General features: G+C 41.0%; 1 protein-coding gene across 1 annotated transcript; it reads left to right on the top strand.

Moving 5' to 3' along the window:
* Positions 1 to 7,250: 7,250 nt before the first annotated feature.
* On the top strand, positions 7,251 to 27,293 carry nr5a1b (nuclear receptor subfamily 5, group A, member 1b). Its single transcript, XM_023984545.2, has 7 exons — positions 7,251 to 7,483; positions 8,107 to 8,225; positions 8,438 to 8,579; positions 9,411 to 10,093; positions 19,920 to 20,039; positions 20,219 to 20,366; positions 24,185 to 27,293. Exons 2-7 carry the CDS (start codon positions 8,124 to 8,126, stop codon positions 24,436 to 24,438), a joined length of 1,449 nt encoding a protein of 482 aa, XP_023840313.1. The 5' UTR covers positions 7,251 to 7,483; positions 8,107 to 8,123; the 3' UTR covers positions 24,439 to 27,293.
* Positions 27,294 to 27,686: the final 393 nt, after the last annotated feature.

The following is a 27,686-nucleotide window of genomic DNA, read 5'->3' as shown; positions in this document are numbered from 1 at the left end:
CATTCCGCCAGGGCCCTCACCTCCTCCGTGTAGGCTGTCTCGTTGTTGTTGTAATCAGGCCTACCACTGTTGTGTCGTCAGCAAACTTAATGATTGAGTTTGACACCTACATGGCCACAGTCATGGGTGAACAGGGAGTACAGGAGAGGACTATGCACGCACCCCTGCAGGGCCCCTGTGTTGAGGGTCAGGGTGTTGGAGGTGTTGCTGCCTACCTTCACCACCTGGGGTCGGCACGTCAGGAAGTTTAGGACCAATTTGCACAGTGAGGGGGGTTCAGACCCAGGGCCCTGAGCTTAGTGATGAGCTTGGACGGCACTATGGTATTGAAGGCTGAGCTGTAGTCGATGAACGGCATTCTTTCATAGGTATTCCTCTTGTCCAGGTGGGATAGGGCAGTGTGCAGTGCAATGGCAATAGCGTTGTCCATGGATTGGGGCGTTGATGCAAATTGGAGTGAGTCTAGGGTGTTAGGTAAGGTGGAGGTGATATGATCCTTAACTAGCCTCTCAAAGCACTTCATGATGACAGAAGTGAGTTCTACGGGGCAATAGTACATTAGTTCAGTTATCTTCTCTTTCTTGGGTACAGGAACAATGGTGGACATTTTGAAGCAAGTGGGGACTACAGACTGGGATATGCGGAGATTGAATTTGCCCGTAAACACTCCAGCCAGCTGGTCTGCACATGTTGAAAGGAATCCTGCAATCCAAACTGAATTGCTGTTTCACTGTTGGAAGGCCAGACTGAAATCGTGACGTGAAACAATCGTGAAATAGAACCCTTCAGTTTGGATCCCAGGTTAGAAGAAAAGCCCATACACTGAAATAACATTTCCGTCCACATATGATAAACTGCATGTAGCCAAGATGGCCTGACCTTGGATTTTGCAGAAGAAGGGATTTTATTTTGGCCACGTTTCTGCACATCTGTTCATGTGGGAGATACTGTGGTTGAGGTTAAAGTAGGCCAGCATGATAGTGTATTTACCACCACACTACATTGTTAGGGACTACTCCCTCCGATCAGTGTTCTTGTGAGTGTGATAGTGGTAACACTTCCTATGAATACCCTCTTCATAATTCATTATACAGATGTAGGATGTTAATTTGATCACTCTTTTGTCGATGAGAATTTTCCAGCACTGCAGGAAATGCAGATGAGCTTTGTGATTTACTGAAAACCCACACTAACACACGGTCATATTAACAGTTGCACTTTTCATGTAGCCTACTTTTGGCTAGCTAATAGCCTAACCACCAATCAAGCAGCATTATGGACTAAACATTCAAATCCTTTGCTGCAGGATTTATTTTGCTGTGACAATATTGGTCAAATTAAGATCCTAGATCTGTAAGTGCATCTGTTTCACCCTAACCACTGGTTAGCATGCTGCCCTGCATGTAAATATCAGTCATTTTGCGATTCCGACAATGTAAGCATTTCTCAGGCTGTCTTAGGGCTCGATTCAGTCTGTATTGCGTAAGTTCAGTGCTATAGCGCGATTCAAATGTAAACGTAATTTCCGATTGAGCCTTATCGTGAATGCAGTCTCTGCGAACGCGGGAACATTGCCTTTAAATTTAAATCATGCTATAGCGCTGAACTTCCACTACAGATTTAACTGATTCCTTAATTCAGACAATGTGAGCGTTTCTTGGGAGACCAAGTTTAATTTATTGTATGCAAAACCTGATTGACCAAAACGCTAACTTCTCGTCTGGGAAAACAATTCACTTTCTAGATCAGGCATGTTTCTTATCGCGTAAGACAACGACTTATCCCATTTTCTCCATTGCATTCACCCCCTTTGACATTATCTCAAGAGTAGGGATGTTAACACAGGTGTCCTGGTTAAATTGCCAATCTGGCCTCATTTCCATCATGGCCACCGAATCATCCCCCTCATTCCTAATTGGGATATATCACTCCTCACCTTTTCACCATGCTATCTAATGTGTGGTGAGCATTCTGGCACAAAATGGTTGCCGTGCATCACTTTGGTGGTGGATGAGGTGAGTTTTGTAAAGCGCTTTGAGTACCTCAGTTGGTAGAAAGGTGCTATACAAATCCAATCCATTATTATTATTATAAACATATTTGTTATTAACCATATAGAAATATAGAAATATACTAAGCTGGCAAGAGGTATCCAGAAATGGTGGGAAAACCGAGTAAAAGTCAGCAGTGCAAGCAAGCCCTTCTGTTTTTCAAAAGACCAGTTAACCTTCAAGTCAAAATAGATAGTTACCTTAAACATGCAGCCTCAGTCTCACCTTCTATGCCCACCCACCTTGAGAGGGTGAATGAGGGCGCACTCAATATGACCAAAATACTTTATTTGAGAGATCCTCAGCAATTTGGAGAGAGGACATGTTGGTTAAAGTTCTTGAAACTTTCAGCAAATTGGTTTGCGGTAGCGCTGTCTGCATCACAGGCTTCACAGAGTTCTACAGAACCCAAAAGGTTCTATGATGTTGAGCCAATTTATAATTGATTTGGAGAATGCATTAAGTGAACTATTTTGTCATTCACTCTTCATACATTGAAAGATTGTCCATAGCCTGTAGGCCTAAACATTTTCTCTGACAGTGAAAACTGAGATTTTTTTCAGGAATGTAAATTGAATTCGATAAACATAATGTTTCTATTGTTTGTGTTGATATACAGTGCATTCGGAAAGTATTCAGACCCCTTCACTTTTTCCACATTTTGTTATGTTACAGCCTTATTCTAAAAACGATTAAATTGTTTTTTCCCCTCAGCAATCTACGCACAATACCCCACAATGACAAAGCAAAAACAGGTTTTCATACATTTTTGCAAATGTATAAAAGATAAAACACTGAAATATCACATTTACATAAGTATTCAGACTCTTTACTCAGTACTTTGTTGAAGCGCCTTTGTCAGCGATTACAGCCTTGTGTCTTCTTGGGTATGACGCTACAAGCTTGGCACACCTGTATTTGGGGAGTTTCTCCCATTCTTCTCTACAGATCCTCTCAAGCTCTGTCAAGTTGGATGGGGACCGTTGCTGCACAGCTATTTTCAGGTCTCTCCAGAGATGTTAGATCGGGTTCAAGTCCGGGCTCTGGCTTGGCCACTCAAGGACATTCAGAGACTTGTCCCGAAGCCACTCATGCGTTATCTTGGCTGTCTGCTTAGGGGTCGTTGTCCTGTTGGAAGGTGAACCTGCGCCCCAGTCTAAGGTTCTGAGCGCTCTTCTTCCATTTAAGAATGATGGAGGCCACTGTGTTCTTGGGGACCTTCAATGCTGCAGAATTTTTGTTGGTACACTTCACCAGATCTGTGCCTCAACCCAATCCTGTCTCGGAGCTCTACGGCCAATTCCTTCTACTTCATGGCTTGGTTTATGTTCTGACATGCACTATCAACTGTGGGACATTATATAGATAGGTGTGTGCCTTTCCAAAACATGTCCAATCAATTGAATCAAGTTGTAGAAACATCTCAAGGATGATCATTGGAAACAGGATGCACCTGAGCTCAATTGTGAGTCTCATAGCAAACGGTCTGAATACTTATGTAAATAAGCTATTTCTGTTTTAGATTTTTTTGTACATTTGCTAAAATTTCAAAACTGTTTTCGCTTTGTCATTATGGGGTAGATTGATGAGGAAAAATAATATTTAATCAATTTTAGAATAAGGCTGTAAGGTAACAAAATGTGGAAAAGGACAAGAGGTCTGAATACTTTCCGAATGTACTGTACAGTACAAACACAGGACAGGCCTATAGGCCACCCCACTGGGCACACACAGGTTGAATCAACGTTGTTTCCATGCCATTTCAATTAAATTTTGTTGAACCAATGTGGAATAGACATTTATTTGACCTATGTGTCATATTTCTCAACTCTTATGTAAGCTAGGCCTGGATAGATTGATCAGTCAGAATAACCACAGGGCCTAGCCTACTCAAGAGAGAAGAAAATCGACGTAGCTTATTCAAAGGTGTACAATAGAGGTTGACCTTGTCAAAACCTCTATTTATCTCTCTGTTGCTGGGCACAAAGCGAAGTTCACTGAAGAAACATTATGCTGTAGGCGGCTGTTTAATTTCCCTATTACCTTGCATGGCATAGAGGACTAACAATAACGGCAGTGTTGTTCTTCAGACAGCCATGGCACAAATTGACTGACGTGATTTTAGGACAAGACTGTCAGTTAAGACGTCGGCTGTAGCTTCGACGTCTTTTGTTAGTTTCACCTCAGAATATTTTTTTAATTACACGAACTTATTGAATATGCAAATGACTAGGCTTTAGGATATATGTAATGTTTGGTTTGCAATTTACTTCAATATCCAGATAACTATGATGCCTACACTCACTAAGGTAGCCTATTCGTCAGCATCTATGCTATAATAATAAATGTTACGGTGCTCCCCTTTTTTCGACAGTGACACGAAAAGAAAAGCTGAGGATGGCATAAAAACAAAAAAATACGAAGTCTAAACATTGGCCCAGCCACAAATCTCTTCTTTATTTATTTTACAAATAAGTCTCTGGCAGAGAGACAGAGCGTGTCTTCGGCCCGTCAGGCCCTAGCTGTAGCCACAGCACAGTCACAAAACAAAATCCATCCCAAAATATAAACACCAGACTATCTATTTTCTCTGATTTATAGATAGGGAGGGTCGTCCAAGTGGCTATATGTCTTGCTCCACCCTCCTACACTCACAATGCGTGCATATGTGTTTTTGCAGACCCCCCTCTAATCCTCAGAGGTTAAGGTAAACGTCCGATAGATTTGATTTCCTCTTTGAGGACAATAAATATGAACAACGTTAATAAAGACAGTGTAAATAATTAATTTACAATAATCGGCCTAATATTATTACTACATAAATAAAATATAGTATAATATATTCAATATATAATGTATTATTATTATTATTCACCAATAATCAATAATCACTTTCACGGCTCTTAATATTGCTTTAATAAATAAGGAACATCAATGAGGAACAACAATAATCCTAAAATAACCAAAAATGTTCGGGACAATCTGCTAGGCTGATTGATTTATGCACATGATTCTACACTTTGTGTGTGTGTGTGTGTGTGTGTGTGTGTGGTCGTGTGTGTGTGTGTGTGTGTGTGTGTGTGTGTGTGTGTGTGTGTGTGTGTGTGTGTGTGTGTTGAGCACGCCTCTGTTGGGGATGTACAAAGAGCTGGGAATACTGCCATATGGAGCCTCTTCGTATTGTATGAATGCATCTGTGCAGCAACAGATTGAGGTTCGCATACCGTTCCATCACTAAAATGTGGCATTGTATGGTGCACTTTGCAGCTTGAGATGTTTAGGCTGTTGTTTTAGGCCTATCTATTTTAAATGATCGTTTAACTTATAATACATTTATTATAGTTAGTGACTTGAGAAATCCATGTGACAAATTGACGTTAGACAGCGCTAAGAAATCACTGTTCAAGTCTCATCTATTTCGTCATTATATGTTTCATTATTCACGAAATCATTTTGTGCTCCTCTGCAAAGAGATATAGGACACATAGACTAATGGATTAGTGCCTTTAGGCCTAGTGGGCTATGCACAATGGTTGAATGTGGATTCGATTTTACCCAAGGACATTATTAAGCTCATCCACGACGCTGATTTCCAGTTTACGAGGACTATATTTAACACAATAAAAAAAAACGTCACCATTAATATGAGAAATATTCTAAAATTACAATGTCCAGGTGAGGAGGCTATGCATAATATTGCTGGCAAATATTTCGGAATGTAATTTCTCAAATGTTCCAGTTTCCAAGGACTTAGTCAGGCATGCTCAAGTTATGACAAAAGACACAATAAATACATGATAAGGAGTGAGCTAGTATCTCTACGTAGACTATTGATTAAAGCCAGAGTCAGACATAATATGTGCAGTCAACCGTTTATAAGCCTGTATTAAATGTACTCATATATGCAACAACAACAAAATAATATAATTAGGCCTACTATCACTCAACATTCTGGGGTATAGGCTAACATTAATTGTAATTCAAGACTGAAGATTATGGAATGAATTTATGGAAAGTAAAAATATAAAAAAATGACACTTTTATATGTTGGGTTGAAAAGCACAAGGCACGGTCAATCTGATTTTATTTTCTCGTTAATTAGTGTGTGTGCCCTTGACAGAAAGTCCTTTGAATATAATAGGATTTAGGCCATTTAGCCATGTAATATTTTACATCACAGTTAAAATATTAGGCTATAGAGAAAGTTGCAGTTGTGAAAACAGTTTTTAGCAGCATTTGAAAGCTTATCCGTGAGGTCACCGTAAGAAGAAAAAACTAAAGCGTTATCCAAAGTCAATGTCACATGAGCACGGAGTCCAATCAAAACGTATCCACGCTGAACCGGAGAAGCAGGAGAAACGTAGTTATCGACATTTGAGCGCCCGCTCATTTTTAATCCAACTCTAAACCAAAAGTTGTTGCTTTGTTTGTTTTGTTCATGTCTGAGCAGCACATATAGCATGCTTATTGAATACACCTAAACAACGTCAGTAAATATACCACCTGAAGTTCCCAAGTAAGTATTTTCAGCTATTAATCATGTGCAAGGTGAATGCATTTTAATAATGGTTCGGTTTCGGATCGCTTTTCCAATAATGGGTTAGGTAGGACTGCACTGTGTGATCTGGCTCCATTGCTTCATCCCCCATTATGTTCAAAGGCACATCAGTATCATAGTCTTCCCTTTATACGTCCCGTGTTGTTATTTACATTTGACATTTGATTTAATCAAAGACGGATGATAAGTGATTATTTATTCATATTGTAGGCCTATATTATTCGATAGTAATACAACGGTATATATTTTATTGGTTTGGCATGCAAAATATGAGGCCACAAAAGACAGTAGGCCTATTACCAAATAGCGTTATATAAGTAGGCCTATTTTGGTTATGCTAGTTTTAGTAATTTTAGTGGCAAAATCAAGTAGCCTACGGTTCTTGTGATATTGGTTAGTTCACGATTAAAGTATAATCTAAAAACATAATAATTTTTATTAAGCCACTAATACTTATCTATAGCGTGTCAACCCTCCACATGTCAGTCACTCTATAGACCTACCTTAGCCAAGCAGATAGGAGGTGTCTCCCGTCGCTTACCTCACCAGCGTGACATGCCTTCCAATCAGATCCACCCTCACAATCTGTAAATATGAGGAGGGTATGTCTGTCAGTGGGCATGCACATGGTAGGTCTCGATCAGGCAAAGTCAGTTATTGTAGGGAGCTGCTCACTGCTCCTTCCTCCATCATCATTCCTGCGGGGTAGGCCTATTCATTTCATGAAGTTAGAGCCACAGCGCGTGTTTCGAAGTCGTTTCTCCGTGGATGCATATCCAAACTGACACTGAATAGCCTACTACCGTTCTAGCCAAGAGGAGAACGGACACCGAATACTACAGTTCTAGCCAATATAACGCTGGGGATCCAACAGGTATGGCCTGCATACGTAGACTACTTTTCCGGGTTTCCAAATGTCATCATTCAACAATGAACTTTTAATTTAGTGCGGTGATTTAAAATAATTATGTTAATGCTGGTGAAGTATTTGTTTTGATGCTCAATTGAAAATATGCATGTTCATAAATGATGTAGCTTTGCTAAATGTGCGTCATTTCGGTGCATAATTTCGTAGGCCTAGGATCAAAATACGAAGCCTATTTCTGAAGGATCAGATTATTGGGGATACAAAATAATTATTACAATATTAGATTGGTATCGAATATGCATACCTGCGCTTTGATTTATTAAAGATTGTAATCAGGTTTTAATTAGCCTTTTCTTCTSAAATAGGATAGGCTACATGTTTGCCGATAATTTTGTTTATGCACATAGGCTACACACATCCAAAATACAAGCAAAGAAATTCCGTTAATTTTTATGAAATATGACAATATTTCCAATATTTAGGCCGATTAGTGGAAATACACACAATTGATAGTCCTAAATGTAAGACAGAATACTGGTGATACAGTTAAAAAAGTTTATATATATATTTTTTGAATACAGTGATTTATTTCTAAACTACCTGTTGCTCACCGGCATGTGCATTCCCAGGTGTTCCGTTGACCGGAATGGAGTACACTTATGATGTCGATTTGGAAGAGCTATGTCCTGTTTGTGGCGATAAGGTGTCGGGATACCACTATGGACTACTGACGTGTGAAAGCTGTAAGGTAGGCTGCAAAAGACGCAATCATTTCTTTTTATAAAAGGCTTTTTGTTTACGTCAAGATGATATCCCTCAAGAAATTCGTTATCATTTTTATTAATTAAAATGTATTAATATTATTTTCGTTTTTGTATTAATTTTATTGCAGCATTGATGATGATCTTAATTTGGCTATTTTGTTAATAGGCATGTCTATATGAACTCTCTCTCACACAGGGTTTCTTCAAAAGAACGGTTCAAAATAATAAGAGGTATACATGTGCAGAAAACCAGGATTGTAAAATTGACAAAACTCAGAGGAAACGGTGTCCATTTTGTCGGTTTCAGAAATGCCTGAATGTTGGAATGCGATTAGAAGGTAAGATAATTTTTATTTGATTAATAATTTAGTTCATATTTTGGTTTAACATGGCATGCAGTCAGATTTTAAAATTAATATATTTAAACGTCTACTTGTTGTATATTTTTGGGGGGCTATAAATCAGATTTGATCAAGTTTGATATCTGTTTGATGAAATTGCATATCTATCTCTTTGTGTTGGTGATGCCTACAACAGTAGGCTTTCATAGGCTGCATTATAGTCTGTCTGTTGGTAGGCTTATTATCAAATAGGTGTTATTAAATATTCGTCTCTAATCAATGAAACGTAAGAAAAATGAGCTATATTATAAGTATAGTTTGTCAGTTGTTGCATATATATTTTTGCCAATGTTTGGGCATATTAGCTATGGAATTATATATTTTTAAATATAGCTCCAGGTAAACTATTTCAGTAGCCTTTGATAAAACGTGTATGAACAGTACGTTTTCTAATATGAATGAGTAATTAGAAGAGCTTTGGATGAGGTTATTCTTCATATGTCATTAAATCATTATGAAACAACAAGCTTGAATGCAAGCTCTGTAAATGCAATTTAAAGTTATTTTGGGATACAGAATAATAACAAAACAAGAACTAACATTTTTGTTTATCCCTGGAAATTAAATGTACTTTACAATGGATTTAATCCATATCTTCAAATATATACATTAAATCAACAAAAAGATTGCTCTATTAGTGTATTTTTGGTTCACATTTTGATTGCTTTACCAAGAACTCTCACATGCTAACTTAAACCTCTGCAGAGTGAATGCTAGCAATGAATCGAATAACAGTAATGGCGTTCGATCTTGCTCTCATTCCATCAGCTGTCCGTGCCGATCGCATGCGAGGAGGCCGGAATAAGTTTGGCCCCATGTACAAGCGCGACCGAGCCCTCAAGCAGCAGAAGAAAGCGTTGATTCGAGCCACCGGCCTCAAGATGGAGACCACCCCTCCGATGCTCTCCCCTGACACCCAGACAGACTACACCTTCACCGACAGTCTCCCGGGCCTCCACCCGCTCCCCAAGGGCATCCTCCACACCACCACGACCCCCATCGCCCCCACAGACTACGACCGCAGCCTCTACGGACCCCCCTCACTGGGCATGGCTATGCCTGGACTCCCCCCCCATGCACCCTTACCCCCCCAGTACCAGTACGCCTCCTTCCCCAGCAGGGCGATCAAGTCCGAGTACCCGGACCACTACACAAGCTCCCCAGACTCGGTAGTGGGCAGCTACACCTACCCGGAGCAGGTATACTCTGGACCGGGCTCTCCGCAGGTCCCCGGGGTGCCTCAGCTGGTGCTGGAATTTCTGCGATGTGACCCGGACGAGCTGCAGGTGCAGAGTAAGATCGCTGCTCACCTTCAGCAGGAGCAGAGTGGCCAGGGGGGCAAGGGTCAGGAGAGACTCAGCCCCTTCAGCCTAATGTGTCACATGGCCGACCAGACGCTCTTCTCCATCGTGGAGTGGGCCCGAAGCTGCATCTTCTTCAAGGAGCTCAAGGTAGGGAACCAAGAGTCAATCATTTGTTGTCATACCAAGCAAAGTTGTTAATCATTTGGAAACCTCCAAATTTCTCAGAGATGGTTTAGACTGTAGATGATATGCCGTCCTTACACTTTTTTCAGGAAAAAATTATCTATTAGTACAAAAGTGTTGTACACATCCAACAAACCTCCACAGGGTACAAAATGACATGTGGAAATAAGACAAAAAAACCTTCCCACTGTTTTGATGCTCCTGATGTTTTATTAGCAATGTATCAACCACAAAGGTCTTCGTCAGGCTTACAGGTAAGACCTTTTGTACAGTTAAGCCCTTTCTGGTTTAAAGGTTTCAAATTGTGCAGAGCCCGTAGTCTAATATTTATTATTGGCCTGAGTGGGGCTTGTGAGAATCATAACATGGAGGATACATAATGTTATATTTTCTCAAGGCATATGACATATGTCATTGTATCAGTTTTTGTTTATTGGGGTGAGTTCCCTATATCAGGATGTGAGTTCCCTATATCAGGATGTGAGTTCCCTATATCAGGATGTGAGTTCCCTATATCAGGATGTGAATTGAAATTCAAGTGATGAATTGGGAAAAACTCAACAATGAAAATGATAACCAATTCCTGAACTGAGTGGAAATCGCCAATGCAATAACATTGGGATACAGACAAGCGCACCCACATTTTCACATACACACACATACACTGTCAACATTTACCATTTTACGCATGGACAGCCATGCACACATTATTCTGCTGTTTATTTGGGACTTCCTACTGCAGAAGTGTCCACCATGATGAAAAGACGATGACAGGTGGAATCAAGGAAGCACATCCGTATCCATGACAATTGAGAGAGCAGTGACAGCTTTTTTTTCAACACACACAGCCCAGGAGGTATTCCACCAAGCAGCGTCAACAAGTTAGCCTTAGCATTACAGTAGCCACCTACATGTAACTGTGTAACATGGTCTCCCATGAATATGTAAAAAATAGTGACTTTTAACCATTTTAACCATTGTGCCATTGACATATTAGTTATATGCAGTGGTGTAAAAATACTTTAAAGTACTACTTAAGTAGTTTTTTGGGTTATCTGTACATTACTATTTATATTTTTGACAACCTTTACTTCACTACATTCCTAAATACTTAAAAAAAAAAATTTTACTCCGTACATTTTCCTTGACACCCAAAAGTACTCGTTACATTAACAATGCTAAGTAGTACAGGAAAATGGTCCAATTCACGCACATACCAAGAGAACATCCCTGATCATCCCTACTACCTCTGTTCTGGCGGGCTCTAAACACACATGTAAATGATGTCTGAGTGTTGGAGCAAGCCCCTGGCTATCTGTAATTTAAAATAACAAGAAAATGGTGAAGTTTGTTTTGCACAATATATTAAATTTGACTTTTGAAACCAAATACTTTTAGACTGGCCTTCTAGGCAGAGTTCCTCTGTCCAGTGTCTGTGTACTTTTGTCCATCTTAATCTTTTCTTTTTATTGGCTAGTCTGAGATACAGCTTTTTCTTTGCAACTGCCTAGAAGGCCAGCATCCCAGAGTCGCCTCTTCACTGTTGACGTTGAGACTGGTGTTTTGCGGGTACTATTTAATGAAGCTGCCAGTTGAGGACTTGTGAGGCGTCTGTTTCTCAAACAGACACTCTAATGTACTTGTCCTCTTGCGCAGTTGTGCACCGGGGCCTCCCACTCCTCTTCTATTCTGGTTAGAGCCAGTTTGGCGCTATTCTGTGAAGGGAGTAGTACACAGCGTTGTACGAGATCTTCAGCTTCTTGGCAATCTTTCGCATGGAATAGCCTTAATTTCTCATAACAAGAATAGACTTACAAGTTTCAGAAGAAAGATCTTTGTTTCTGGACATTTTGAGCCTGTAATCGAACCCACAAAATGCTGATGCTCCAGATACTCAACTAGTCTAAAAGAAGGCCAGTTTTATTGCTTCTTTAATCAGTCATTAAATCAGTCACATAATTGCAAAAGGGTTTTCTAATGATCAATTAGCCAATCTAAAAACAAAACTCCCTAAATTCTATCAGCATATCGATTGTGCTACCAGGCTGGAAAAACACTGGACCATTGCTACACTAATTTCCGCGACGCTACAAGGCCTCCCCCGCCCCCCCCCCCCCTTTCGGAAAAGCTGACCACGACTCCATTTTGTTGATTCCTGCCTACAAACAGAAACTCAAACAACAAGCTCCCGCGCTCAGGTCTGTTCAACGCTGGTCCGACCAATCTGAATCCACGCTTCAAGACTGCTTCGATCACGCGGATTGGAATATGTTCCGCATCGCGTCCAACAACAATATTGACGAATATGCTGATTCGGTGAGCGAGTTCATTAGGAAGTGCATTGACGATGTCGTACCCACAGCAACGATAAAACATCCCCAAACCAGAACCGTGGATTGACGGCAGCATTCGCGTGAAACTGAAAGCGCGAACCACTGCTTTTCACAGGGCAAGGTGACCGGAAGCATGACCGAATACAACAGTGTAGCTATTCTCTCCGCAAGGCAATCAAACAGGCTAAGTCTCAGTACAGAGACAAAATCGAGTCGAAATTCACAGCTCAGACACAAGAGGTATGTGCAGGGTCTACAGTCAATCACGGATTACAAAAAGAAAACCAGCCCCGTCGAGGACCAGGATGTCTTGCTCCCAGACAGGCTAAACAACTTTTTGCCCGCTTTGAGGACAACACAGTGCCACTGACACGGCCCCTACCAAAACCTGCGGGCTCTCCTTCACTCAGCCGAGGTGAGTAAAACATTTAAACGTGTTAACCCTCGCAAGGCTGCAGGCCCAGACGGCATTCCAGCCGCGTCCTCAGAGCATGCGCAGACCAGCTGGCTGGTGTGTTTACGGACATATTCAATCAATCCTATCCCATGTGCTGTTCCCACCTGCTTCAAGAGGGCCACCATTGTTCCTGTTCCCAAGAAAGCTAAGGTAACTGAGCTAAACGACTATCGCCCCGTAGCACTCACTTCCGTCATCATGAAGTGCTTTGAGAGACTAGTCAAGGACCATATCACCTCCACCCTACCGGACACCCTAGACCCACTCCAATTGCTTACCGACCCAATAGGTCCACAGACGACGCAATCGCAACCACACTGCACACTGCCCTAACCATCTGGACAAGAGGAATACCCATGTGAGAATGCTGTTCATCGATTACAGCTCAGCATTTAACACCATAGTACCCTCCAAACTCGTCATCAAGCTCGAGACCCTGGGTCTCGACCCGCCCTGTGCAACTGGGTCTGGACTTCCTGACGGGCCGCCCCCAGGTGGTGAGGGTAGGTAACAACATCTCCACCCCGCTGATCCTCAACACTGGGGCCCACAAGGGTGCGTTCTGAGCCCTCTCCTGTACTCCGTTCACCCACGACTGCGTGGCCATGCACGCCTCCAACTCGATCATCAATTTGCGGATGAACACTACAGTGGTAGGCTTGATCACCAACAACGACGAGACGGCCTACAGGGAGGAGGTGAGGGCCCTCGGAGTGTGGTGTCAGGAAAATAACCTCATACTCAACGTCAACAAAACAAAGGAGATGATTGTGGACTTCAGGAAACAGCAGAGGGAGCACCCCCTATCCACATCGACGGGTCAGTAGTGGAGAAGGTGGAAAGTTTTAAGTTCCTCGGTGTACACATCACGGACAAACTGAATTGGTCCACCCACACAGACAGCGTTGTGAAGAAGGCGCAGCAGCGCCTCTTCAACCTCAGGAGGCTGAAGAAATTCGGCTTGTCACCAAAAGCACTCACAACTTCTACAGATGCACAATCGAGAGCATCCTGTCGGCTGTATCACCGCCTGGTACGGCAACTGCTCCGCCCACACCGTAAGGCTCTCCAGAGGGTAGTGAGGTCTGCAGAACGCATCACCAGGGGCAAACTACCTGCCCTCCAGGACACCTACACCACCCGATGTCACAGGAAGGCCATAAAGATCATCAAGGACAACAACCACCCAAGCCACTGCTGTTCACCCCGCTATCATCCAGAAGGCGAGGTCAGTACAGGTGCATCAAAGCAGGGACCGAGAGACTGAAAAACAGCTTCTATCTCAAGGCCATCAGACTGTTAAACAGCCACCACTAACATTTAGCGGCCGCTGCCAACATACTGACTCAACTCCAGCCACTTTAAAAATGGGAATTGATGGAAATTATTAAAAATGACCACTAGCCACTTAAGCAATGCCACTAATACAATGTTTACATACCCTACATTACCCATCTCATATGTATATATACTGTACTCTATACATCTACTGCATCTTGCCATCTTTATGCAATACATGTACCACTAGCCACTTTAAACTATGCCACTTTATGTTTACATACCCTACAGTACTCATCTCATATGTATATAACCGTATCTATATAGCCATCTACTGCATCTGCCATGCCGTTCTGTACCACCACTCATCCATATATCTTTATGTACATATTCTTTATCCCTTCACACTTGTGTGTGTGTGTAAGGTAGTAGCGTGGAATTGTTAGGTTAGATTACTGTTGGTTATTACTGCATTGTCGGAACTAGAAGCACAAGCATTTCGCTACACTCGCATTAACATCTGCTAACCATGTGTATGTGACTAATAAAATTTGATTTGATTTGATTTGATTTTAAAATGATAAACTTGGATTAGCTAACACAACATGCCATTGGAACACATGAGTGATGGTTGCTGATAATGGGCCTCTGTATGCCTTTGTAGATATTCCATAATATTCCGTTTCCAGCTACAATAGTCATTTACAACATTAACAATGTCTACACTGTATTGCTGATCAATTTGATGTTATTTTAATGGACAAAAAAATTAGCTTTTCTTTCAAAAACAAGGACATTTCTAAGTGACCCCAAACTTTTGAACGGTAGTGTCTGTCACTATGGTGACATAGAGTAGTGACATTATGAGAGATGTCTGAACTTTACTATATATTCTGAAATAACTCCACACAACCTCAGAATGGGCATGCTATAATTGACCTTAATAAGTCATATCCCACTTTAGAATTCTTTACACACCAGGGAATTGTAGCACGCTATTTGTGAGTGTTTATTCAAGCTAACTGGCTAATCCATCGATTTTCGCTCTGTGTAATGCTACCATGAGGTGAACGGCTAATTGACTTGGCTTCAACCGCTGCCCTCCCGCAATGCTCTCCTCAAGACCCATTCTGGTCAGGCGTGACTCGGGCTACCGACTTTCAGCGGTGAACAAACAGATGCTCTGACACGTTGTAGCTACTTGAGCACCGGGTGCATGCTAGTTGCAGCAGGGACTGTGTGGGCGCGCATCGCTGCCATTCGGTTCACACATTGAGGAGAGGAGCCAGGAAAGGGCAATCTCTTCACTGTGGTTCCGTATGTCACCCAACGCTATTAATTTCAGTCTGACCTTCATCCATTCCTATCTGGAAGAGATTTTATGAAGTCAACCCTTCTTGGCCATCCTGAGAGGCAGAATGGAACAGTGTTGTCAGGAGAAGAGATCTTTGAGAGATCTTTTATAAAGCAGCATTTTATTTCAAATGATTGAATTATGCCTCAATCTGCTTATTATCCCTTCTCCCAAGGTTCACGGTGATGTTGACTGAACTAATTTAGAGTGAGTTAGGGAGGATATTTTATTTGTGTGTGTGTGTGTGTGTGTGTGTGTGTGTGTGTGTGTGTGTGTGTGTGTGTGTGTGTGTGTGTGTGTGTGTGTGTGTGTGTGTGTGTGTGTGTGTGTGTTGTGTGTGTGTGTGTGTGTGTGTGTGTGTGTGTGTGTGTGTGTTGTGAGAGAGAGAGAGAGAGAGAGAGAGAGTGAGTGCCAGTGTGTGAGTGCCAGTGTGTGGGAGCGTGTGTGTGTGTGTGATAGTGATGAATGGTAATAGCGTACTTGCAGTGATTTAACCTGGTTAGGTCGAGGTCGGTGTTCATCTCTCCTAAAATAAAACACTTGAGTTTTATGCTGATGTAAAGGAAATGGACCCTCTTAACGTGCTGTATAAAGCAATACCATGTCCCTACTTTCAATATTTTCACCACAATGGAAGCATTGTTTGGTTTGATAAGGTTTAGAGCAGTACAATGGCTGATGGATGAAATGTTTTATTTTTCAGGGTCTGGGTGTTTATTAATACTTGAATAGTTAACAGTTTAGTGTGGCTTATTGTTCTTAAGGTCAGTTAAACATTTTGGTATGGTATGGCTTTCCTTTCACGGCTGAAGCAGACAATAGCAATTATATTACTCTATTCAATTTATAACACATTACATTGTTTTAGATTCATTTATATATAATACCCTTTGCCTTTGTTGTCCTGTATCATATAGTAGATACAGTATATACAGAGTAAATAACACAAAATAAGAGGCGTAGCACAAACTACCTTCATGTAATGGGAAAAGCTTCACCACAAGAACCTATTAGCCAAAGTCAACTTTCACTTTCTGTAGGAGGAGCACTAAGACATAAAACCAGTTGACTATGAATAACAGGACTATTTGCCAAGAAGTCCCCAGTTATTTTTGCCGGTACTGAAGGCATTCCTTGCAGTAGATAAGAGTGGAATGTGTACTCCAGAGTGTTTAGTTAATGTGTTTGGGTTTTCCATGTGGAGGGACAGAGAGTATTTGTAAAATATCAAGTTTTATTTGAGATTTTTACAGCTTTCTGCGTAGTCAAATCGTTACAAAATCTACTTCAATGTTTTTAAAAGTGACCATTAATTGGCGTCTTCTTCAGTCTACAGCTAGACTTCTGAAAGTTTGTTTGATCTAAGATGAGAGAAAGCTACTAAATAAGCTGTGTGATATACGTATTATCTGATTGTCATCATATATGTCTAATAAATCATTTTAATTGTGGTATTTGTTATCCAATCACTACACTATATAATACATAATCACTATATAATACATAATCCCTATTTAATATACTGAACAAAACTATAAATTCAACATGCAACAATTTCAAAGATTTTACTGAGTTACAGTTCATTTAAGGAAATCAGTCAATTTAAATACATTCATTAGGCCCTAATCTATGGATTTCACATGACTGGGCAGGGTTGCAGTCATGGGTGGGCCTGGGAGGGCATAGGCCCACCCACTGGGGAGCCAGACCCAGCCAATCAGAATGAGTTTTCCCCCACAAAAGGGCTTCATTACAGACAGAAATAATCCTTCTCTAAAACGACGTTGGAGGCAGGTTATGGTAGAGAAATTAACATAAAATGATCTGGCAACAGCATGCACACACACAAAAGGAAATATTTCCAATGATTGAAATTATCATACTAAAATGCATTGAAATACATTATATTCCTTCAGGTCAATAGGTATGTTTACATGCACATTTTTTTAACCTTTATTTAACTAGGCAAGTCAGTTAAGAACAAATTCTTATTTTCGATAACGGTTTAGGAACAGTGGGTTAACTGCCTTGTTCAGGGGCAGAACGACAGATTTTTACCTTGTCAGCTCAGGGATTCGATTTTGCAACCTTTCGGTTACTAGTCCAACGCTCTAACCAATAGGCTACCTGCCGCCCCATTTTACTATGATTATTGTGGATAGTAAGATTAATATAATCCTTTGATTTAAACATTTACATTTTCCCTAATAATCCTGTTTACGTGGACACATCTGAAATCAGGCTACCTGATAGGACTTTGATAAATGCCAAAAATGCCAATCAAAATAAACGTTCTACCACATATTATTATATTCATATTTAACCATATTATAATAGTATTATAAATATGAAGCCTATTTGAATCTGAGTTCAGACATATAGATTTTAAATGTGAAAACTATTTCTAAGATGCATACTTGTCGATTTTCCGAACTCACTTCACTGGCGGTAAAGTGAGAGGCTCGCACTGCTCATGCTAGAACAAACACACTGCTGTTTACATGTCCTAATAAACCTAAATATTGCTCAAAAATCTAGGTGTTTTAATCGAAGTATGCTTACTTCGATTAAGACCTTAACGACCATTAAGATAATCAGAGTAAGGTGTTTACATGACTAATGCCATACTCACCCTACTCCCATAATCAGTTTAATATAGAATTATTAGTGTGCATGCAAACTTACTCAACAGTGCTATGCTGGTGCTACGCTGGTACGCTGGTACGCTGGTAACAAACGGCAATATCTGGAGATGGGTTACCATGTGTTTTTCATGCCAGTACTAAGCTGGGCTGTGTGTATGTATGTATGTGTGTGTTTGTGTGTGTGTGTGTGCGATGGTGGAGGTGGCATACATTACCTTATTGACTCTCTTCACCACGTGTTGATGGGTAGTTTCCAGGTCTTTGTGTCTACGTCTGTGTTGGACAGGTGTGTGTCAATCCCCTCACAGTAGAATGGCTTCCAGGAAGGAACTTCTACCTCATTTACCAGGTGTAATGACTTGCTAGCATGGCATGCTATAGCAATAGAATGAGCCAGGTGGACATTAGCATTGCACCATATGCACTCAGAACAGCTGCTCTAGTTTAGCTGTGTATCAAGACAAAAATATAAAACATGTTGTTCAGTATGTTGGTTAATAGTAATAGTACAAAATAATCACTTTCATGAATTCAGATTATCTTTTTTTTCACACTCACAATACTTTTGCCTAAACCGGCACCTCAATGGTTGTACAATAGGCAGTATACACTTCATATTAAATCCTAGAGTGGTATTCACCATTGACTGTTAGAAATAGTTCACGGACTCACCCATGGGCGAGTGAGAGCTGGGAGATGGAGAGAGAAGAAAGAAAATCCATCAAAATTCTGAGGTACTTGACATTTTCAATAGGTGCAGATGGGGGAATAGCAGTAGGATGCCACAGACTAGAGTCTTTATGGTGTGCACTGTATTCCGAATGAAAACCCCCAACATATTCTGTTGCATTCACATTGCTGTGTGTCAATGGTTTGTTGTGCAATTCCTGAAGTGTGTATTGAATCCGGTCTGGTATTTGTGTTAAAGAACTCGCTGTGCTACAACAAATAAATGAAAAACCGACCTCGTGGTGACAGAGCTCGACTTGGTGGTAAATAGCATCCATTTGCCATGGCAACAGAAAATCCAGACTAAATGGGGCCATGTCTCGATGGGTCTCTGTTCATGTACTATATCTAGGTATCTTTGGTGATGTTGACATGCTTTTGTCCCTGGCTTGTGAATTTCCATAAAATGGAAGACTTAACTGATATTCAAAGAATGTTGACGTTTGTCAAACAAGCATGCTCACACTCACGTCATGTGATGAGATGGGCTGGTTGTTAAGCTGTATTGCAATGAATATTGATTTTGTTTGTACAGTGTTGCTGTTCTCTGGGTTTGTAGTTGTTTGTGACATTTACCCAAAATGCAACTTCTACTCAGGAAATGGATAATGGATAGTGGATAACGGATAATGGATAATTCATCATCCATAGCTTGACTATGCCGCAAAAAGCAGACTACAATAATCTTTTGTCATATCAGAAAGGTTTTCTGGATTATACTGTATAAATTGTATTTTATATCTGTAATGGTGCATTAGTACTACTTCTGGTTAACCACATTAAGTTAATGTATAGTTAAAGGGATAGTTCACTTTAGTTTAGCAAATGTTTTTAATTACCTTGGGTGTTGTCATTTTAACCAAACCATTTTAAGTCTGTTACCTTGTTATGTAGCAAAGCCATGGGGATTCAAAAGCAAGGGAATCTGTGTATTTGGAACACACCCCAAATATGTGTGTTTGAATGGATGTTCATTCCTTCTGTCTACTATCAGGTAGGAGATCAGATGAAGCTGCTTCACAACTGCTGGAGCGAGCTGCTGGTGTTGGACTTCATCTCCAGGCAAGTCCAACACGGCAAGGAGGGCAGCGTGCTACTGGTCACAGGGCAGGAGGTGAGTGCAATGATCACCAAGCATCATCATCACACATGCACGCACAGAAGTTGGAAGTCAGTCACACCGCTCCTTGTGGTAAACGCATATCACTGAGTACCTTTTAATGAGACCAGAAATAAAACAAATTGAGGAAAGTTCCTATGTTGAAACTCATGCATGTGTATGTTGTGGTCTAGGTGGAGCTGGCGTCCATAGCGTCCCAGGCAGGAGCCACTCTCACAAGCCTGGTGCAGAGAGGACAGGAGCTAGTTGAGAAACTACAGACCCTACAGGCGGACCGCAGAGAAATTGCCTGCTTCAAGTTCCTCATCCTCTTCAACCCCGGTGAGTGGGAGATTCAATTGCATGTACAGGGGACCACCATGGGGAGCTGGATATCCCCATAACAAATAATTCTCTCCTAATTAAGGGTTGAAAATGTTAACTTTATATTAAGGTCCGTGGACCAATCGCCATTAAGTTCCTTGTCCTCTTCGACCCCTGCGAGTGGGAGATCAGCCATGGGTTCTCCATAGGTTAGTGCTATCCCGGATCCTTGGGACATCCCAACTCTAAAACCTACCCTTAACCCTTACCTTAACCATTTTAAATGTAATCTTCAATAGGGTAACATCAGTGTTGGGACGTCCAAAGGAACGTGGATAGCATGGACCATTCTCCATATTTATTTCTTAAAAATGAAATACAGAAATAACTCGTTCACACCACTTTCTGGGTAGGTCTCTAAGAGCTTTCCACACCTGGATTGCAATATTTGCCCATTATTCTTTTCAAAAATGTTCAAGCTGTGTCAAATTGGTTGTTGATAATTGCTACGCAACCATTTTCAGGTCTTGCCATAGATTTTCAAGTAGATTTAAGTCAAAACTGTAACTCAGCCACTCAGGAACATTTATTGTGTTCTTGGTAAGCAACTAAAGTGTAGCTCTTGCTTTGCGTTTTAGTTAATTGTCCTGCTGAAAGGTGAATTCATCTCCCAGTGGCTGGTGGAAAGCAGACGAAACCAGGTTTTCTTCTTGGATTTTGCCTGTGCTTAGCTCCATTCCGTTTATTTTTTATCCTGAAAACCTCCCCAGACCTTAACAATTACAAGCATACCCACAACATGTTGCAGCCACCACTATGCTTGAAAATATGGAGAGTCGTACTCAGTAATGTGTTGTATTGGATTTACCCCAAACATAACACTATATTCAGGACAAAAAGTTAATTGCTTTGCCACATTTTTTTGCAGTATTAATTTAGTGACTTGTTGCAAACAGGATGCATGTTTTGGAATATTCTTTATTCTGTACAAGCATCCTTCTTTTCATTCTGTCATTTAGGTTAGTATTGTGGATTAACTACAATGTTGATGATCCACCCTCAGTTTTCTGCGATTAGAGACATTAAACTCTGTAACTGTTTTAAAGTCAACATTGGCCTCATGGTGAAATCCCTGAGCGGTTTCCTTTTTTCTCTGGCAACTGAGTTAAGAAGGACGCCTGTATCTTTGTATTGACTGGGTGTATTGATACATCAAATGGATATTCACTGCCTGCTTTTTTACAATTTTGACCCATCTACAAATAGGTGCCCTTTGCGAGTCATTGGAAAAATCTCCATGTTCTTTGTGGTTGAATCTGTGTTTGAAATTCACTGCTCTACTGAGGGACATTACAGATAATTGTATGTGTGGGGTACAGAGATGAGATAGTCATTCATCAATCATGTTAAACATTATTATTGCACACAGAGTCCATGCAACTTATGTCTCTCGTTAAGCACATTTTGACTCCTGAACTTATTTAGCCATAACAAAGGGGTTGAATATTTATTGACCCAAGACATTTCAGCTTTTCATTTTTAATTAAGTAAATAAACTATTATAAAAACACAATTCCACTTTGACATTCTGGGGTATTGTGTGTAGGCCAGTGACAAAAAATCTCAGTCCATTTCAAATTCAGGCTGTAACACAACAACATGTGGAACAAGTCCGGAGGTGTGAATACTTTCTGAAGGCATTGAAAATATTACCTCGATATTCACCCTCCGTGGACCAATAAGTAATGTCAAGTCCAACCTGGTTTAAAGTGCATCTTCACAAAGTTTCAATACACTTTGAAACAATAATAAGCAATTCTCTGAGAACCTATAGGGATTCCCATGGTGGCTCTTGTTTACTGTATGTCTCTTGGCACAGTCATATAGACCCCTTTCTGTGTTGCCAAACATTGCCGCATGAGGGCGATGCGTGCAAGTTGGTGGCAGAACACGAACGAGTTCTTACAGAACGCAAGCAAAAATAACCGCTATTTACATGTTGCTTATGAGTGCATTTCATACTACTTTTGGATTATAATGGGATTTTAAGGCTCGTATGAAAGTCCAGCTTAATATGATGTTAGTCCTCTTCGCAAATCAACTGCATTACACTTAAAAAAGCACACACTCTTTGGCTAGCTTTTGCTACAGCTTATATCAATGAGCGTTAGCCTTCTAGCTAACAGCTGCTGCATCCAAAATAGTTATTTTGCAAAGATCACAACAAATATAATCTTAACGACTGTTAAAGCAAGACTCAAAACATCATTGTAAGCGTATGAGAGCTAAATATTTTTCTTTTGTTTAGAAGTAATAAAAACGTAAATCTAGGCTATGTTGAATGGGTGCAGATGGTGATGGCTTTCTTATTGCCGCCAAGAGTCGCGGACATCTGTGCGTGACGTCAGTGTGTCGTGTACTGGAAAAGGGTCTATTAAATGTGAAATTAATACAATATTTTTTTGTTCTCTCATTTGGTACAATTGTTAGGTGTACTTGAGTTACAGGTGCGTTTAATGAGCACTGTTGGAGAATGTGAAATCAAATAATCATGTGCTTAAATTAGGTTGAATTACTGAAATCAAATAAGCATGAGCTTAAATGAAAGTAATTGGTGTTGTAAATGAAATGCCCCACAATGGCTTCTCAACCTCACCTCATTTATCACATTTTGAAACATAACTGGCAATTCCTTCAATTTGAGTTTGATCCAAAGCAATTCATTTGTCAAAAGAAGGATGGCGCGCTGATATGTCGGTATATATTTTGGGGATTTGTGCATATTGGCAGTTTGTCCCCTTTATGGCTCTAAGAGGCTAAATGATTCGTCTCAATGGAGTGGCGCTTTGCACAGGTTATGGGCTTAATTCGAATTAGGCTGCTCTGAATAGGCTATGTTTACAAAGGCAACGAGCGTCGCCCTTGTTGCGCACCACGCTCAAAGAAGGCTTAATGGATTGACCCCCACATCGGTTTTTCTCCAGACAGACACTAGGCCAGAATCCGCCGTGCTCGCTAGATGGGAAAATGGCCTTTTATCATCTACATTCCCCTAAGCGGTAGCAATTTAGAGCTAGCCCACCGTGAACAAAAGCTGCTTTTAATAATAAGAGTGCTTGAGAGGGCCCCGGCGTTTGCGCAGAGTGTGGATCTTTGTGTGGGTTCTGAGTGGCTTATGTCTGTTTTCTGCCTCGCTCTCTCTCTCTCCATCTCCCTCGCTCGCTCACTCTCTCCTCATCTCCTTCTGTGTGTCGTCATTCGTTCATCTCTTTCTTCCTCAGGCAATTCGGTCATATTTGTAGGGGCAATTTTCGCTTCACCTTTGAGCCGTATTGAAAATATTATCGACAACTTTTGATTCAATTGTGAGGGGCTCCCCCCTCGGTGCTCTCATGCTGAACCCGAGGAAAGGAGCCTCATCTGGGAAGACGGCAAGCTGTTGTCCCTCTCTTAGCCCAGCTAGTGCTGGAGCTATGCTCGTATGTGCTTCTATACATAACAGCCCACGTAAACAGACTTATGTTAGCTAGTATCTCTATAGTACAACATATCCTTGTGCTGGGTGCACATCGTCATGGAAATGCTTGAGATACTCTCGAGCATACACAGAAACAAAGAAAGACTGACAGGCAGACATGCACAGTTGGATCCATGTTTTCACTAAGATAATGGCTGGGATTCAATCAAAGGATTGATGGCCGCTGTTTGTCATGCTTCCACATGCCACGTCAAGTCACAATATGTAATTTTCAAACACGTTCAAGAGCAACACTTAAAGTTACAAATTGTGCGTTTAAGGTTAAAAAACAACAACTTTCCGTCTCTTCTCCCCTCAGATGTGAAGCTACTGGAGAGCCAGGCGTTCGTGGAGGGCGTCCAGGAGCAGGTGAACGGGGCTCTGCTGGAGTACACCATGTGTGCTTACCCCCAGCACCTGGACAAGTTCAGCCGGCTGCTGATGCGCCTGCCTGAGCTCAAGGCCTTGTCGGCACAGGCTGAGGACTACCTCTGCTACAAGCACCTGAGTGGAGAGGTGCCCTGCAACAACCTGCTCATCGAGATGCTGCACGCCAAGAGGGCGTGCGCGTGAGGAGGGCACACGTTTTTGTGTGTGTGTGTGTGTGTGTGTGTTAGTGTTAGTGTTTTTGACAAGAGGGAAGAGAGGAGGTGTGTGTGGGTGTCCACATGTTAGAGAGATAGAGTGTGAGAAAGGCAGAGGGAAGCAAGAGAGAGAGAGAGATCACCCTTCCTGCCCCCAAAGTGCCACTTACTTACTGAGGTCCCGGTCTCAGCCATTCCAGACTTCAGATCTAACTACAGTATGCCCGAAACCTGGACTGGATTAATTCAATTCACCACCAAGAGTTGATTCGGTGGTAGAGAGATACACTGAGTTGATTCACTCACCCTTCAGAGTTTGAAATGTGATTTACATTTGAAGATGATGATTCACTGTGCAGGACGTAGTCATTCTAAGAGTCATTCAAGGAAAATGATTGTCAGAGACCTGATTCATCTGAGACCTGATTCATCAGTTCATATTCAGGCAATGATGCACTAGAATTGTTGAACAGAGATGCACTGTATTGATTTCAATACAGAAAACGGATTCATTCTGAATAATTCCATATCAAGTTCCAAAAACGATCTCATGCTAAAGACATGCTAATTAGTTACTTGTTAATTAACTTGTAATTAAAATTCATACTGGTTTACTCATTATGTAATATCACAGTTAATTAACTAATGACAATCACTAAACAACTAAAGACAGAATTTTCAGCTGGGTATAACCTACCTGAAGGGATCCTAAAAGAGGAATACCACATCTAAAGTTAACTGTATGCTAATGTTGCGTAGAGGCTAATGCTACTAGCTAGGTTGACAAGACCACAATGACAGCATTTTTTTAAAGAGAGAAGAAAAAACGCTCCCAATGTGTGTCTATGACGAGCAGTCTCTCTGAACCTTACTACTGTGCCCTGTCTGCTCACATAGCCTTACAAACTCAGACCCCTGTAATATAGACTAATATTTATATTCTAAGCTGACAATTCTCCATTTCCAATGTTTTTTCTTCTACTTTACTTCGGATGAGTCTGTATTTTAAACATTTCGTAAGTCAAGTTTTCTCGTGTGGTTGCTTTTGAATTCTGATCTTTGTGTTTCCTAAAAAAAAAAATATGAAAATTGTAAAAGCCACAGGGAGATATTGTAATAGAAATATAGCTGTCACAGACTTGGTGTGTATCAGTGCACTAGTGAATAGGGTAGAGATCTGAGAACAGGGAAAGAGAGAGAGAGAGAGATGGGAGGAGGACAGAGAGAAAGCAATTTCATTCTCAATAGAGGTGACTTGCACTGTAGTTTCCCATTTGCCAACAAGAACCCTGCTACCCCCGGTTATGAAGTCAGAGCAACAGAATGGTCAAAGGGCACATGTAGATGTGCATGGACACATGAGTACACATGTAAAGAGTGTGTATGTGTGGTACACGACAGGGAGTTGCTGTAAGGCTCGTAATGAAAGAGATATGCAGCGTAGTACACCTACGCCCTCGCCACTTCCTGGCTGCACACAAACAAACACACACACACACTGAGGAAAATGACACACACTCATCCAGGTGACGAAAAGCTATGAAGAGAGAATCGTTCTGAATAGACAGCTACTGTACGAAATGTACAAATACGATGTTGACTACTGTAAATTGAAAGTGGAACTGAATACTGAATGTCGTTGGAGGCATTCTGAACATTTTTATCTCTTTCTCTCGCTCTCTCTCTTTCTCTCGCTCTCTCTTTCTTTCTCTCTCTTTCTCTCTGTAGATACATGCTCAATGTAAGTGATAAATTAACTGGAGAAATGTATATACTATACAGTATGTAATGAATGTATATGACATGAAATCTTACTCATTAATGAATGGTTAACGTTTTGGATGCAGCCCTGAAACTCATAACACACTTTCAATATCAATGGTATAAGTTATGTGTGCACGCACGTGCGTGCGTGCGTGCGTGTGTGTGTGTGTGTGTGTGTGTGTTTACACACCTGTGCCGTTGAGTGGGTAAGATTTCTTAGAATACAGTACCTTAATGACGTGGCAAGGACCTCTACTAAAATGGACTTAATCTTTGCCTGATAGAAAATAACCATTTACAGTTTATCCATACCAGAAGACAGTCACCACAACTATTTCTACATATTTAATGTGTATTTTCCCAGTAAAAGTTGCCTCTGCAATGCTTTTACTGTTTTGGGAATTGAAATTCAGTCTTTCACTGACTTGCTCTCCCACTCCCCAATAAATGCTTTCTGTTTGGGCCTTGCCCCTGGACGCTGGCCCCTTACCCCTGGCCCCTGGCCCAACACTCTATATTCCCTTGCTGAACTTTCCTCTATTATGTTAAAGTTGCTACATCCATTTTCAGACATAAACATTCATGATATGTACCCATTGATTCTTGAAGAATGTAACTTATAAATGCCTCTTGAACTTAATTCCACTGTCATACCCCATCAAAACCCCACAAAATAAGTTTGCTTTACGCCAACAAATGTAAACAAACACTGCGTAGCCTCAAAACGTGGTTAACACTTTTATTTTCATATCATGGATGGCCAGTCCTTACATCCATAACTATGTCTATGAATTTGAGAGTGGTAACAATTTCTCCAGCCCCTCCCTCAGCTTTTTGCCAAAACAGTGGCATGGAGTGCTTTGTTATTGTTTCAACTGCTGATTGCCCCTTTAAGTGGAGCAGACATTTACTGCCTTGCACTGTGTGATCTGGACATATGTAATCATGTGACCTCATTTGTCTGATACTTGTTTATATATCTTGATTCAATCACATGATGTGTTTATTTTGGTTAATCCTTCTGACTGTGCTTAATTGTAATTGTTTCAAATCAATAAAAGCGAATTATTTAAAACTGGATGCAAGACTGTCAACTGATTTGGATTAAGTGGATTGTGTATTGGTTTCTTTAGCCTCATTTATACCTGAGGTGCGTTTAGTTCGCTTGAACATTTGCTACGTTGTGGAACGGTTTGTACTTGTTCCCCAAAACCTACTTGTACGTTTCTGAAAATACTGTGAGGTATGTTTGCTGTCATTTGGTGGGTGTGGCGAGGTGTGGCTTGAAGCAGTGAGTGACGTATTTAAAGGACATTGGCCATACTGACAGCGTTCCCCAGCCCACAATCTAATCCCTCCCAGTTTTTCAACTGGTCGATCAGTACAGCACCGTTTCCATTCAATTGGACTTTCCTGAACGTTAAAACATACTAAATGCAGCTTTGGTTCTAACTTGCCTTTTGTCCTGATCTT

This window comes from Salvelinus sp. IW2-2015, linkage group LG4q.1:29 (assembly GCF_002910315.2).
Source record: "Salvelinus sp. IW2-2015 linkage group LG4q.1:29, ASM291031v2, whole genome shotgun sequence".
Lineage (NCBI taxonomy): Eukaryota > Metazoa > Chordata > Actinopteri > Salmoniformes > Salmonidae > Salvelinus > Salvelinus sp. IW2-2015.
The sequence above is the reverse complement of the archived record's forward strand: the minus strand, read 5'-3'. Positions and strand labels throughout refer to the sequence as shown.